Source organism: Galleria mellonella, unplaced genomic scaffold, assembly GCF_026898425.1.
Source record: "Galleria mellonella isolate WM207_F2 unplaced genomic scaffold, CSIRO_AGI_GalMel_v1 utg36, whole genome shotgun sequence".
Lineage (NCBI taxonomy): Eukaryota > Metazoa > Arthropoda > Insecta > Lepidoptera > Pyralidae > Galleria > Galleria mellonella.
The window spans coordinates 4271067-4288668 of record NW_026442086.1 but is presented as its reverse complement, the minus strand read 5'-3'; the positions used below and the strand labels follow the sequence as shown (position 1 = coordinate 4288668).

General features: G+C 31.0%; 1 protein-coding gene across 8 annotated transcripts in view; it reads left to right on the top strand.

Moving 5' to 3' along the window:
• Window positions 1–204: 204 nt before the first annotated feature.
• Window positions 205–17602, top strand: part of LOC113520000 (glutathione hydrolase 1 proenzyme-like) — a 64710-nt gene continuing 47312 nt past the window's right edge. For 2 of the 8 annotated variants that reach the window (XM_052897224.1, XM_052897226.1), the window contains exon 1: window positions 17021–17248. Coding sequence is in view for 1 of the 8 variants with exons in the window: in XM_052897230.1 (XP_052753190.1) it covers window positions 8949–9013 (65 nt within the window). In the remaining 7 variants the exon portion in view is untranslated. Of the gene's footprint in view, window positions 465–8930; window positions 9014–17020; window positions 17292–17602 lie in introns of those variants that run through there. The other 6 variants (XM_052897227.1, XM_052897228.1, XM_052897223.1 and 3 more) reach the window with 4 other exon arrangements.

The following is a 17602-nucleotide window of genomic DNA, read 5'->3' as shown; positions in this document are numbered from 1 at the left end:
ACATAAATCTGAAAGTTGGACCGACTGGTTTGCGCAGAAATTTTTTATACCCGCACCTGTCCTGCTGAACCCTAAAAGGATGAGAGCATAAAAACATGACCATAGCTGTGGACTCCGTCGGCTCGCCGGTTCCGACTCATCACACGCGCTCCGCTGCGCGCGCGCACCTCGCCGGCTGGCCGGGCATTACATAAAACCAGTTTATCGAAAAATTAAAAAGTGCAGTATTTTACTTATTTGATAAATTATAATGTTCATAGTTACTGTGTGCGTTACAAAATTGTATTTGAATTTTGGAATGTTATTCATGTTGTATGATAAAGAAATGTGACTGTAAACATATTATCTACATGTGTAAAGTGAAAGTTGTGATTTAACACTGTCAAGTGCTGAATTGTATTTACGTTTGAAATAAAGACCTATGATATAAAGGCCTACAGTGGTTTTTACAGTAAAAGGAAAAAGTGAGTTTTATGTTGTCCATATTAAAGTATGAAAATAAAGAATTTTCTGTTTTTGTTTACATATGTAGCTATTCACTTGTTACCTGTTAATTTAAGCACATGGATTTCAGTTTATGAGTAAATATTTTTAATCTCACAATAAATATTACCATAGATTTTATTATATTAATAATATAACTAGATTTAAACAATTTTTAATTAATAATTGCCAAGTGTTTACTTAAATAAATGTACAAATAATAATAATAAATTGGTTTTCATAAACAAATACACCTCATCTTAGATATTCTCAGATGTGAAGTCTTGATTATTTGAGCGCGAATTATATATTTAGATATTCAAAAGGCATCTGTATTGTTTGTAAATTAAAGATACCTCCAACATTCATAATTATAGTTTAATGAGTCTTCGAGTACTGATTTCACGAATAGCTTATTTATATATAAATTATAATATATAAATTATATATAAAATATTGTGACTTCTTGTATCATCTGTAAGTTTGCTTGTCATAGCTCTTAACTATTCAACTAATCCTCCAATTTAGCATAGGTATAACTAGTATTTAGAGTAGAGATGACTATACCTAGGTACTGTTTTTTATCCCATTCATGAAAATATGGTCATACCTACAGTCAAAATCGTGGGCACAGCTAGTATTAATTTTCCTAAATAAAATTAAAAAGAATTAAATATAAACAAAATTTCCTATAGTTTAAAAATTATTAATTCTATGTATTCACCTTAGATATACAGCATAGTATAAGATACAAACAGTAGTTCAAAGCATTTATAACATTTTAAACCCTGATTATGTATCTTGTAGACAATTTGCGATGGCCAACAATTGCTCAATATTTGCTGTCAATCTTTATTATTAATATATTTTGTATTATAATTAAGAAACTACAATGTTTTACCTATTATGAATAATTATGTATATAAATCTATTGCCAATCAATCGCAAACTCGCAGTAGCGCCTGTGGTAACGCTGTTTATCGCAGAAGAACATCTAACCAACCGATTGGGAAGCAATTATGCTTAATAGACGTGTAATTAGTCTATAATAGAACATAATGAGAACAAAACACTGTCTAAAGAAATTTAGTAACAAATAGAAATATTCAACCAATTAATCGATCTTGATTTCTATTACTATTGGACATTAGCAAACCCTATTGTTAAGTCGGTTATTCGTTATATTTTCATTATATACTATTGACAGACTATATTATTATTATTAAAAATTACCAATCAATTATGAAGTGACCACGTAGTGTTTGTTAAATAGGTGGCATGGGAGAAAAGGGATTGTTAGGAATGGAGACTGAGAATCCCATTGCTAGTAATATACCCAACCAGGTCGACCTCCTGGCGGTTCCTCCTGGAAACTATCATGGTTAATTCCTGATGAATTCATCATGATGGGCTAACTGGCCTGTTTTCATTCTCATCTATCACCCTTCACCGGTGCTCCGCCAGCGTATCCCGTTAGCGCAGGCGGGGTTACCATACCGTTTTCACCCTTAAAAAAAAAATAATTGGCATTTGGAACATATTGCTCTGTCTAGACGCGTCCGTTGGACAATTGATAGGTAGTAAAAAGGAGTTTTCTAGAATATTTTTATTTAACTTAACTACCACAAATCGTGAATGACCATAATTCCTTGACGTATTCCGAATGATAACGTTGTACATTAATATTTTATATTGGTTATTAACTTTGAAATATTTTCAATAATAATGATTGTCTTTAAACCAATATAAAAGATATGAAATGTGGATAAAATTAAACGTATCGGCGATTTCAATATAAAAGTTATGAAGAGGTTTATGCTCAAAGTTTAGTTGCATTCTAGATTGAATACGAAACAAAATTATCCGAAGAAGAACTAGAAAGACTGAAATGATAATGAACTTAATGTAGTTGGAATACTAGCATATTAGAATCTAGCTGACAAGTGATAGGGAATAATAATTCTCTAGTAGATAAATATTACAGTAAATCAGTGAATGATAAACTTACAAAACCATTCTTTGTGGTATCTACGGAAAATGAAAGTTTAAAATGATTGGCATACAAAATTTACTATTCAACTCGTTTGAGCACACGATTACTGAAATATGTTTGTGTCGAGTTTATAGTAAACCATTAACTCCAGGATGCTCTCTATTATAACGATTTGAACATCCTAATTCTTTGAATTATGAAAAATCACGAATTTATAGGAGTAAATTATCCAATCTGTCGCGTACTGACACGTCACGTTTGCGACAATCTATCTTGAAATACTCGAGTTACGTATACACATTGTATCTACCTTACTTCGGTAACAAACAATAAAATAGTTCTTTGCTTCTTCTTTTGTTTGTTAAGACTACAATTATCCAAGTGGTGATAGATCCGTAGTAAGAATACAATATGTCAATGCTCCTTTTCATTATAATGGCACAGAATAGATATTATACCTTAATATAGTACTAGGTAGGTATTCTATGCTCATGCTAAATAGCTACTAAGAGAACACAACAGTATAGAGGTTTAATCAAAGAAAAAACTATTAATAAAACCATATTAAACCTTACACCAAGACATCTGGTCAGCTTAGCAGAATGCTTCATTTTGTGGGTTTTATGGGTTCCCCTACGCAGCAGTAGGGCGTTAATGGGCTGATGGGTGAGACAAGCGTACATTCCTTTACTGATTGCAAAACTACCAAGGTTATAATTACGAAACTGGTCGCATCGCAAGGTGAACAAGGAAACTCCGGCACATAATGGTTATAGGAAAAACCGTAATGATGTTACTCATAGTCAAAATTACGTGAATATAATCTGTTCTCCTTAAACTACTGACTATTATTGTTACATTAAAAAATCAGTCAAAACCCAGGACATATTTAAAATTTTGCACCAGTATTTTACACCTTTAGCCCCGCTTAACGCTCTATTTACAAAGCCATAATTTCAACTTGAGAGTAAGTGAAGTTGCTCATTCCTAATGAAACAATATGTTACTTTATGTATTAATGATATCACATACTATATATACTATACTCCGGGATGAAACTGAATCCTAACCTAACCTAAACCTAAGTGAGCTAAAAAATCGACAAATCCGATATAACCCAATTTGCGAAATGTAGCTCGCTGAAGGTCGGTGCAGCGCGTCTCCATTTCGCATAAATTGGTATCTTCAATGAATATCCAGCAGTACGATAACGTGGGTTGCTAGAATTTTTCTCTTTCCAAGGAAGCTGCGACATATCCGTTTAGTAACATATTTACTATTTGCATTCTTTTTTCTATAGACTTACAAAATGAAAATCTTAAGCCGTACCTACAAACCATACAACAGGTATGCTATATGCCAGTTTTTTCATTGAGTGAGATCAATTGCAAATTTGCTAACGCGAATCAATTGATTCGTTTCGGTGTAGTTTCGTCATCGTCTCGTGGGAACTAGATTATTTCATTCTTTTGTTCAAATTTTTATTAGGTCATTCATTAAATTATTTACTGACAATAGTTTTGTGTGATTTGAATGGACTTCTCGTTCGCTGGATTATTGTTTGAAGGTAATAGCATTGTAATTATCTGGATCGAAGGAAAACTTATTTAACTAACCCCGATAATAGAATATATAAACATATTACGTGGTCGGAAAACGTCACCTGAGGTATGTTCTCGATGACTGACGATGGACGAGATTGTTAGTAATAATAGCAGCTCCATTGCTAGTGATGTAACTGATCAAATTGACTTTCAAACAGATGGACAGATCCCTGGAAACAATCTTGGTGAATTAATGGTAAATTCATCATGATGGACTAACTTAATTTCATCTTTATATATCATCTTTCACTTATAGCCCGTCATCATAAACCAAGTGGAGTTATCATACAATGTTATCTATAAAAAAAAAGCAGCCAATAAATTGTCCCGTTGAAAGTATGATAGTCTGCCCCTAGGCCTGTATCGAAATTTGAATCTCTAGTAATAATGCCTCAAACTAGCGTAGTTGTCTAGATTTTTTTTAATGGGTGATATAGGAATGGTAACCTCGCTTACGCTATCGATATTCGCTAGCAGAGTATCGGTGAGAGATTATAGGTGAGAATGAAAAGGCAGGTCAGTTAGCCCATCATGATGAATACACCTGGAATTCAGTACGATGGTTTCCAAGAAAATGTGGGAGTTTACCACGTGAAGTTCGACCTAACAGGGTATATTGCCAGAAATGAGAATAGTATGCGTTACTAACGATCCCTTCTTCTCCCCTCCCACCTCAAAGAGGGGTTGACCTTCAGTGTCACTGTAAAACCATCCACGGCATTGAAATATCATGTGTACTCATTCCCGTTATGTCCAACGAAGCTGTAAAGGCCAACTACGAAGAAAAAAAACCTTAATTTTATAAATGTGCTTCGTGTTAAGGCCGTCTATGGGAAAAAAGAAGTTACTTTTATAATAATACTTCCATTTAATCAAAAATAGTTTAGTTGAAAATATAAATATATAGTGGAGACGTGACATTCTTATAAAGGTGTGTAAAAGCTGTTTTTGGTAAGATTTGTTTTAAATATTTAAACATATAATATTGAAATAAGCATATTTAACATCTAAGTTCTCAAAAATGTTTACTAATGCAGGTTTTGGAAGAGGCACAACATATTCAGTCATGTTATATTGTTTATATCTATAGAAAATGGATCTCATTTTCTAACTTATAACTTAATAGCTTATTAATAAGCAGATTTTTATTTATTATTTTATACAACTTAGAATGGCAAACAAGCTGATGGCACACCTGATGGAAAGTTGTAACCGTCGCCTATAGACATGTGCAGTACTATGGACATAACAAAGTTTAAATTATTCGATTCGATTACCGACAGATTCCGATTATTGTATTGCAATATTAGTATATATTATACTTGTTACGTAGTACATTTTTCAGTGCAATAAATTAGAATATTTTTTTAATTTTCTATCACACATACGTATTACGTATCTACCTATAGCGTATATGTAAGAAATATACGATTGGTATGTAAGCAATAAAAACCGTTTATCGCGAATGTAGATAATGCTCCCTCGCGGTTCGCACTTGGCAGGAAACATTCAATTGGTCATTTAATAAGAATTTGCTGAACGAACAAGTGAATGCTCTCTTTATCTTTCATTGGTTATACTTATTATACTCAACTGATTTGAATTATAGTTGCCACTATATATAGATATACTTTGCCTTTGTGAATATAATCTATAATATTATAAAACGAAAAGACTATTTTTTTTTTGTTTATAATGAATAAACTAAATAATTACAGAAGGAGATTTTGTACAAGCCATTCGCATAGATACCTCTAATCCATTCGTGTTTCAGCTGCCAAGCTATGTTTGCATGGCTAGGTTCCAATGGAATGATATATACATAGCAGTAACTTAATACTAGGCATATATGTAGAGTTAATATAACGCACTATATTTTATAATCTAAGTTACTAGACATGATGGCCTCATGAATTGTAACACATGACGATAATGAAGAAGAAGAAATATCTTATTTTATCTTATAATCCTTACCTTTGTCTGTGATACAACATCAAGAAATAAAAAAAAAATACATTTTGCTGACAGATAAAAAACACTACTACACTCCAGACAAATTATCATATTGAAGACTAGGCAGCATGGTCTTCGACCTTAGCCCGTTCCACAACGGAATAAACGTACTAAAAAAAACACTACTACACGTAAAAAAAATGTCTTCAAACAATTAGGAGTTATGGTGGATTAAAGAAACACATACGTAGACCCCGATAACATAACATTCCTTTTTATAGGCAGCCGTTTAAAAAATATTTAAAAATAGTTTTCTCAGTCTGATCTTTTTCTGTAATTGTTTGTGTTTATATTAAGTTTACTATTGTAATCTTCTAGAGAAAACAATAAAGAGTAAATTAAAACTATCTTAGTTACTCGTACAAATATAGGTGCTTGTAAGGATCAATATATTTTATTTCTAGATTTTAGGATTGAAAGTTTGAATGTTTATTATGGATAAAACTGTATTTAGACATTGTAAGATTGAAGTTTGTATTAAGCTTTGTACATGCACCATATTCTTAATTCAACAATTCGTGATGATGCGGTTATGTTATTATGAGGGATTTCTGTAATTGTTCAGCTCCTTGCTGGTTTTTATTATTGATAAATTTGGCAAGAAATTGAATCTAGAATAATAAAATTAAATGAAAATATATATTAAAGTGCATGTATTGTGAAAAGAACAAAAGAACATTTAACGAAACAAAAGAAAAACAAAAAGTATTTTATAATAATAAAATAGTTTATATATGAAGGTTTTTGTTCGTACTGAAAAATAGTTTAAGTAAGATAGGACTTTCTAGTGTTGTAGCAACTCCTTGTTCTCCTACCTTTGCAATTCTTTATAAGATTAAAAATGTAAAAATTTGTAAAGATATTTGGATATTACTTAATTACAGATAAAATAAGATATTTTAAAATAACAAATTTATGCAAGCAAATCTGAAAAATACAGCTAGTTATATATGATTGGTGAGATAGTGCTATAAGAATGTATGCCTGCAAAAAGTAAGGATGCGTAATATTAACGGAAAAAGTAATATGGATACCCATCAAATAAGGAAAATGGGCCACCCTGTTCTTTTGTAGCAGATACTTTTGTTGTGGTATTGACATAAAAATAAATAAATATTCTTATGGCGTTATACTGTAACTAGTATCTGGAAACTTGACATCTATTTACAATTCGCTCCGATTTCGAATAGGTTTTATTTAAATAAAATACAGTCCATGTTATTCGCTAATAAAGCAGTTTTTTTATAAGTAGGTGAAACATCTTTAAAATCAATTAAGTATTTTTTTTAAATTATCTATTACACAAAAAGTCAAATATTTCCTTTTTATTAATTTTAATTTAGATTAACTGTTACCTGCGACTTTGTCCATGTGCATAACAAAGAAAGTATTAAGTAAAAAAGTATTCTGTGTGTTAAGTAACCTGTAAACGAAATTGCAATCAAATTCTTTCAGCCGTTTAAGCGTAATTCAATAACAACCATCTAAACATGTTTACAAATTTTTACATTTATAATATTAATAGCATTACCTAATCAAACAGACGTCTTGTTTAAATTTCAAATTTTTTTTAACCTTTACACTTATTATTGCGACATGCAGTTTTAAGACCGAATTAAAATGAACATCAAAGAATATCTGTCGTCGGATTTAAAAGTAAGCGAAACGACAATAATCCATACCCTAGGATTATTGCCCACAGATAAAATGTTCTTCTTTTGCGCTAACCAAGAATGTAAATAAAACAGTGGCGCTTGCATGAAATACTATTAATGTTATAAATACGAAAGTTGCAACGATGAGTGTTTGTAATTCTTTCACGCAAAAATTACAGAATGGATTTGAATTAAATTTGATACACAGGCTATATATATATATCCTAACTTAACACATAGGATACTTTATATAATGATTAATTTAGGTGAATCCGAATCTGAATAATGCTATAAGTAATAAAATTTTACCAATGTATTTTAAACAGAATATTATTTAATAATTAAACTATTAGACGTACTCATGAAACTATATATATATATATATATATATATATATATATATATATATATGCATAAGGCATAGGCATAAGGCTTAAACCTATAATTATCAAGTACAGGCGCAGAAAGTTTCTGAAAAAGCGATCTAAAAATAATTATAATTTTATCAGAATCAGATCACATATATAAGTTTTCTACATTAATTCAACTCCAATAAAATTTATTATCAAGTGTACTTTATTCTAACAATTTACAAATGCATTTATTGCATTACCTAATATTTCTTAGGTAATTGATAATTAATAGCTTTGGGAAAACTTCATTAGTTAAATAAGTATTACACGTAGTTCATGGGTTAAGACTATATAGCAAAATTTACTAAAATAGGACCGTGTAAAACCGTGTAGTAAAGATGTAAGCTAAAGGATGAAGACAGGACTTTGTAGGTATTGAATAATTTTATTTTGGCGCGACCACGTGGAATAATGCATTTTATTTATATAAATTCTCTGGATAACAATAAACTTGCTATGTACAAAAAATATATCTTTAGATGTTTTTAATACATAATTATTGAATATGGTGATAATTTGAACTCCGTTCTTAACTAAATGTATGTGAAAGTGAATTTGTTTGTTTGTTACCTTATAGCGCCTTAACGGCTTCACCAATCACTACGAAATTTTGTATACACATACTATATGGAATGAGGTACGATATAGACTCGATTTATCTCGATCAATAAACATATTCGGACATACACGGATAAAGTCGCGGTTAAGAGCTAGTTATAATTATAATTAAAATACTTTTAAACTTACGTCAAAGTTTTTGTTGTTACAGCCAAGATAACTATTCAAAATGACCATTCGAAGTATGTCAGTCACCGATGCTCGTGATGCTACCACCGACAGTTGCTGTAAAGGGTATGTTTGTTTCTTTTTTAATTACTAGCTGGCCGCCACACATAAATTTCATGATCTATTTACATAATACATACCGTTTAACAATATTAAAAATGTTAAAATATCGTTTCTTTAGACTCTTATGGTAGGACTTATGAAGAACAATATGTTAAGCTCTATTTACTGGTCCGACTTCGGTATGAACAAAAACACGAAATTAAGAATTCCAAAAATTGGGAATTTCCTTTCATGGTAAATCACCTGGTTTCGTACAGGTGTAATATTTCATTTTTCTCTTTGATTATTCTAACATTTTTTTTATACAAACATTGTCTTGACAATTATAAATACAACAAATAAATAATTAGTTATTAAGTACAGTCGTTTTAAAGAGATGCGCTTACATACTTATTCGGTAATTGATTTTTATTTCATTATCATCATCATTTCAGCCATTATCCATCCACTACTGGGCATAATGGATCACCAGAGGGAGACTTTGTACAATAGTCGATTGCTTGGGTACCTCTGTCCCATTCGTGTTTCAACCGTGAAGCAGTTGTGTTTGCATGGCTGTGTTTCGGTTAGAAGGGTGGGATATGGCGTGAATTTACTGGGTACAGAGGAATAACATCTGAGTCTTCAGGAATTGCAACGCATTGGGGGTATCATGGCCGAAACAGTATACTCTGTTATGTCCATGGTACTGCTCATGTCTATAGGCGACGGTTACCACTTTCCATCAGGTGGGTCGTCAGTTTGTTTGCCATTCTAAATTGTATAAAAAAAAACATAAGTCTCCCCCATAGACTACTATAAAAAACGATCCTGAGCCACCTGACTTTTATTTAGGTACATAGACTTAATTTCATCTGACTATGATTTTAAATTCTACTCTTTTCAAGTGATGAACTGACTATAATATCGACTTTTTTTATTGCTTTGCGTATTGCGACATAATTTCGTTAATTCCGACCCTATTCCTATTTCTACCCTAACATAAAAAAAAAGGAAGCCATACCGACGCGTATATTTTTTGGACCGAATTCTCATAGACTTTACAGCCCGGATATAATTATTTTTTAATTGAAGGGGCTTACTTTGTTGATGTTAATTATCTTCCAAAAATGGAGGTCTTTTTTATCAAAGGGGTTTCATTTTTGTGTTGGTCCCATAATCTATTAATTATTAGGTACGATGGTTTTCAAGGGCGACCATGTGGAGGTCAGTCTAACAGGATATAGGTATAGGTAAGGTAACGTGCTGAATTCCAGGTGTATTCATCACGGTGGGTTAACTGACTTGTATTTTCATTCTCACCTATCATCCCTCACTGGTACTTTGCCAGCGTATACCGTTAGCGCAAGCGGAATACTATTCCATTATCATCTATAAAAAATAGGGTATATTGCTAGCAATGCGACTGATAGTCTGCTGCTGCTGTGACACTAGGGGTATCACATGCCCATTACCGACCCTGAAGATACCTTAATACACTCTTTAAATTTTTGATTAATGAAATATATCTGTCCTAATATAAGGTTAACAATTATAATTTCACTGTATATATTACCGAATCCTTTTAAATCCAATTAAAATTGATTCATCCCTACCTATTATTACTAATAAAGCAAACTTTTAATTAAAGTAGAGACTTTGTACGAATTCAAAATTTTGTTTTAAGGCCTTCTTATTTGCCACTTTCGTATATTTAACAAGTCTAATATAGGTAATTCTGTTTTGCATCCAACCGAGTTAAAAAAAGAAGGAAGGTTTAAACAGGTTCTCAATTAGATTGTATTTTTTATGTTTGTCACTGCATAACTCCGTCATTTTTAAACCAATTTTGAATTTTTTTCTCATCTATATTTTCAGATTGGTCTCATAGAAATTTTATCGCTTCAGTAGTTTATGTAGTATCTTTACCTAAGATCATCACATTGTTTTAAAGAAAATATAAAAAGCGCCACCTAGCGATTATTATGTATAATTTAAGCGTCTATTTGAAAAAGCATACTCATCATGATGCTTAATTAAAGTATATATAGTAAATAAAATTGCAATAAAGACTTTAAATAGAGGTTAATCATGTAATTATAATGATTACTTATTTGTTAAAAGTCTTTCAAATGACTAGGTATAAATACTAAGTCATAAAACATTAAAGAACAAAAATTGTAACAAATTTAATTACATGGTTTTGTAATAGATGGCTCTGTTTACCATAGTCTTTAATGATTACGCACCTTTTTTCTACAGGTAGACAAAAACTATAGACAAGTTTATTTTTGTTTAGTATTCTGATGAGTCTTTATGTCATAATTATAATTACTATTACTATAGATTATATACCTACTTATATACTAAGTTTAAAATAAAACTCTCACCTGTTTCTTTGAACAAGCAGCTAGATATACTTTCATAGCTGTGTGTTCCAGTTTGTAGTGAAATTACTGAGTATTGAAATTCAACATCATTCCACAAGGATCGAGAAATCACGAAACTGTCGTAGTCATAGGTTGCAGTAATTATCTTGCATACGTACGTCATGTTCCATTAATTCGTATGATTGTATGCCGCAACTTTCGTTACATAAAAATAGTCTGACATGGATATTGGTAAAAATTTTGGTAAATACGTCTTCGTCACTTCGAACAAAAATCTATACAACCAGTTCATTCAATTCGAAACTGTTACATATTATAATATTAATACATAGTCTAAACTTAAGCCTAGCTAATTGCTAGGCTTAAGCTTAGACATCTATAACAGGTAGGTATCTGTGATAGATACTTCTATATACAAGTATTGGTATCATTGTTTTGAACATTTCAGCAAAGGTATGTATATAAATCATTTTACAACATTATTTACATTCGTTTACTTTATTGTAGTTGATATTCCTAGATGCTTTTATCAATTTATTTTTCAGTTTCACCCAATTCCAATTATAAGGTTAATTATTATTTATGGATTATTTATTTTAATCGTAATCCCGTAAAATAGGTACTTCAAGACTTAACTATTAAATGAATAAATTGCAACAACTAAGTAGTATTCGTCTCCTGCATATAATGTGCTTAAATTTAATATATAAATAATTATTCAAGGAAAACGATTAGGATATTTGTTGTTTGATGTTTAAATGTTTGAATGGATTTCAATAAAATGTTATACAGAGATCGACGTCGTCGTAAATAAATTAACATAGAGTGTTATCCTACTCGTAAATTTCACAATGAAAGTCTCAGGAATTAAAATCTTTACTATTGTCTAACCCTAATAATAATCTATGAACTATTAGTTATAAGTTTTGTCAAATCGTCTGCTTAGCTATTTTTGTCCCATTAGTGTTTCTACCATAAAATTATTATGTTTGCAAGACTGTGTTTCGGTTTCTCGGTTTCAAGAGTGGGATAAGGCAATGAAATTACAGGGTACAAGGTCATAACACCTTAGTCCTCAAGTCATCAAGAGTATCATGGGCGACACAGTATATAACTACTCGGTTACCATTTTCCATCAGGTGGATTGCATCAGCTTGTTTGTCATTTTAAGTTGCATAAAAATTTGTATAATTTTTTTTTCATCCCTTAAAATCAATTCCCATCTTGACAATATGAGGCTGAACATAGATATAAACTCTTGATTACAAAATAATCATCAAAATTAGTTCACAATTGACGCAAATATTTTATAATATACGAGTACATATTTGTAGCGACTAAAAAATACAGACGAATTTAAAACCTCCTCTATTTAGTAGTACAGTAGAAATTAACGTTCAAGGCCATCGCTTCTATAGTTATATACCATACATCGATTACTGTCTGTAAGTGCCTTCTTTGTATTGTGCTACAATTTTATTCGCAGGTTTGAAGTGTTTGCCTAAACAGAGCTATTGATCACATTTTATTGCTGTATCATTGCACACTTCGATGATTCACTAGTTTTTATGACAAAAACTAGTATAAGAATAGATAGTGATAAATGTCAAATACCAAATATACAACCTGTACAGCATAATGGAGATTGTTACTTTAAAAAGACGTAATTTTTAGAGTTTCCACGCTAAAGTTACTGAAGAATGATGTCATTTTAGAGTCGAATACGTTACTATGATACATGGGAGTTGAGAAATGGTTATACTTGACCATACATATCAATGAAGCAGTAGTTAGAGAAGAGTAGTAGTACCTTAGATTATGTAGATAGAGCATCGAGCCTGAAAAATCTTTATCAGTTAATTGCCAAACTCATTTTTTTATTAGTATTCTATATAGTTGCACACACAATGTACCTTAACTTATCTATATTTAATAAATGAGTTCTTGCGCATTAAAAAGCTGCAAAATTTATAAGACAAAATAAATATAAAAGTTTAAAGGAATCACTTATAACTACATATTTATCACAGAAAATTGTATGAAAAAGTAGACCCGTTTTTCTAGAAGCATTTGTATGGAGACACTCCATCTATATAATCTAAGAGTAGTACACAATTCACAGTACCGTGCGCTGAGGGTCGGCGTAAGCATTATTTAGATATATTTATTTTGAATAGTCAGTTAATTAATGAATATCATATTTATATTTACCTGCATCATTCATATACATCACTAAAACCCAACTTCGATTGCCAACTCGCCTGCCAAGCGTGCCAACTAACTGGAAGAATCCCTCAGTAGGGGGAGGCCTATGTTCAGCAGTGGACAGTCAACGCCTGATCATCATCATAGATGATGATATTTATATTGTATCTGTGAACATAAATTGTTATTGTAATTAGACATCAAAATGAACAATAAGCAAAAATAACTAGAAATATCTGAGTAATGATTTTCACATAAATATGACAACTGAACACAGTATGTAAAGTTTTAATTACAGTATAATAATAATTAAGAAAAAAAACTATTTTAAAACTACTGTAACCAAATAGGTAAAAACATTGAAATATTTTTCAACAGCCTTCCACGCCACAACGTTATCCTGTTATACCTATAAAGGCAAGTTATTCTATGGTGACAAGTAGAGGAGATAATATTACTTAAATAGGTACTAACTCTGTTACATAGAGTAGATACAAAATTTCGTGGTCGTGGTACACTTATAAAGGCTGAAATTTAAGTCATATAGTAGAAAATAACTTCTGTGACTGTGGTAAAGATTTAGGCGACTAAACCATATTTTCATTTCCTGTTCCTTATATATTACTGTATTAAAAACTTCTTTTCCTGCATCCATTTTATGTCTTTTAGTTCATCCTGACCTCCTGACCTGCTCTTTAGCTTCCTATTATTCTATGGTTAGTAGCATAGTAGGCAATACTGGGGGGAAGGGATTGTTAGTAGTGGGGGGTTAGTCCCCATATCTATCAATATACCTTATCAGGTCGACTTCCACGCGGTTCCCCATGGAAACCATTGTGACTAATTTTATCGTTAAATTCGTCACGATGGGCTAGCTGACCTGCCTTTTCATCCTCACCAATCATCTCTCACTGGTGCCCCGCCAGTGTATACCGACGACGCGGGTGGGGTTACCATTCCATTATTATTCATTAAACAAAAAATAGGCAACACTAGTCCTTTTTCAAAATAAAAAAAAAAAATCTAAAACAACCTTTTAAGGGGCTGTATCTTACCATCCTCCCATAGATACTTAAAAGTTGGACGCATCTTGTTATTATTATAGTATGTTGACCAGGTAGCTACTATTATTAAGTATGAGAAAGTGATACTGTCACTATAATGTACTTTACAGTATAAATTATTTATACAAATCTATTGATTTATTTTTTAATTAAGGAGTCGATAGGTTTGAGAAATGGGATATGGTAATAAAAGTATAGGACTCGGAGGACAAACGCCTCTCGTTCTCATGAATTATACATGAAAATATTCCAATTATACTAGTATAATACAACACACCATGTTGCTAATTGTTTCGATTTCAGGCTATTCAATTTCCTGGTAAATATAATAAATACTATTATTTCTTGATACGTCAAAATAGAGTCTCATATATATTGTCCTTTATATTTTAATGATATAATTATTTAAAAACCAACTTTAACCGACTTCATTTACTGACCGAAATAAGAAGTAGTCTATATCATTCTCTATCACCTATAGTACGTATATACCAAATTTCATAGTAATCGGCTAAGCCGTTAAGGCGCTATAAGGTAACAAACAAACTAAATCACTTTCACATTTACATAAATAATATAAGGATATATTTATATAAGAAAATTTACATTTCCTAGTACATATATTAAAAACATGATAACAATCTCGATTATATTACTAAAACTATGACTAAGTGGAAATTTTTCGCAAGTTATTTCGCAAACAAGGAAAATTTCCTTAATACTTAGATGAAGTGTTCATATTGAGAAAAAAAAAATACGAAAACATAATAAACACGCAGATTTGGTGCCTGTTTATTATATTTATTAAGGTCATATTACATCATTCGTTTTATCAGAATACGATATAATCACAATAATAAATATTATGCTTACACACATAGGTATAATGATGACAATTATTGGTTACTAGGGTAACAGCGTCGTATCATCATATATCATCTGTCATACTCGTGAACGGGCGCTGATTGTACAGACAGGTCTGCTTTGATCAGTGCAACTGGTTTATTTTACTCACCATTATCATTATACCAAACGTTAACTGTGCATCGCTGTATTTTTTGCACATTTTTTTTTTTGCATTCCGAATTGAGTAGAAGATTCATAAAAAAATTACTATTAAAAAATTTAAGTTTATGTGTACAAAAATTCTTTGTTTCCTTCTTATTCGTGTGATGATGGAATAATAAATCGGTATCATCAACGTGGTTTTAATTAAATATCGTATAATTCAAGTGTCAGTTATTCGCTCTTAACTTAACACTATTTTGATTTTTTCGTAATATTTGAGATAGAAAGAGACTGCTTATTATTCATTCCAGTCATTGTCTAGGCAGCGAAGTCCCGAGAATAAAGCCTTATAAAGTGATAAATAGATGCAGAACTATGATCCTAAGTAGGCTTAAGCGGTTTATTTGAACTTGGACATTTTTTTATCTCTGACAGAAGTCGGAGGTTATTGGTGCCTGACTATTGTTGTGTAAAAAATATGAAGCCTAGCTTTACCGCCGTCACTAACTATTAATCACCAAGGAATGATTTATGATGATGTTTTTAGGTTTAGTTAATTGAATAATCTTAGGTATTGGCATTTAGACTCGAATATAGGTTGATATAGTAAGCAATTTCTAGTAGTAATAGACAATTTTGTTAATCTGTGACTATAAAGAAAAGACATTTTCAAATCTACCCTGTATTTTCTGTATGTTTTTTTCCATAATTTGTCATCGATTTTGATTAATTTTGGTAAATGTTCATTAATGGAATAGTTTCATTCCCCATATTTTTGTACTTAACATAGATGGATCTTATAAAAATATTTTATAAATTAAATTTTAAAAATATATATAAAAAGAAAATAAACTTTAGCAACAATAAAGTAAACATTTTATCATTAAGGTCATAAAAGTAATAAAAATTTCATTAGTAATAACAAATAATATTACATAGAAAAAATAGCTTATTGCGGAAAAGATTGAGGCCAAAAACCGGTTTTGTGCGGTTTGCAAAAATCAAAAGTATCATATGTCGCCCATCTACTAAATTCGAAAATATTCACATATATATTACAACTATCTTTTAAGCGAGATTTCGTCCGTGTGACCGAAATATATTTACTGTTTGGGATAAATAGTAACCTAGATCTTTCTCCATCCCATATAGTATATGTAAACCAAATTTCATAGTGATTGGTTAAGCCGTTGAGACACTCTAAAGCAACAATTGTTTGTCGAAAACCTCACTTTCACATTTATAATATTAGTAAGGATAACAGTTTCACGTGTTTTTGATTTGTATAATAAATATATCCGCTTATTTTCACGGCCGTACGGCGCTATCTGGAAATGCACACGTCAGTTAGTACAGATCTGGCCATATATACGTAAAGTCGTCGCCTGGCAACCGAAATTGCGCGCGATTTTTATTCATATAAGTGTCATAACCACCGGAAGTTATGGTTTATCTGTTGTGAATGGGTTCATTGTGATGTATGACCTACCTGTGTGTTACGGTTCACATAATAATTAAAATTTTGCGTTTAAATTAATAATTTGCCGCATGGTGTTCAAATCCCTTAAGTTTCACGAGAAGTGACAATTTTGGTATTACTAAGTACTTACTAATATTTTATATTATTACGTATAAGTAAGTGTTTTACTTGTTAATTATTTACCTGGTAATTATAATAACAAAATTATATAAAAAAAAAATACATTAGGTAAAATTTTTGAAGAGGCTTTTAACGCTTGCGTGTAGGCATATCCATCAAGGTTTATAATATAAAATACTCATAATATTAGGTACAGTAAATACTAGCGATTCGACCCAGCTTCGCACGTAGACAGAATTTTTGAAAATCGGCTGAAACTTTTTTTATTATATGTATTATAATAAAAAAAGTTTCAGTCAATTCAACTGATTGGTTATTTTATAGCATTTTATATGTGATTTTTTAG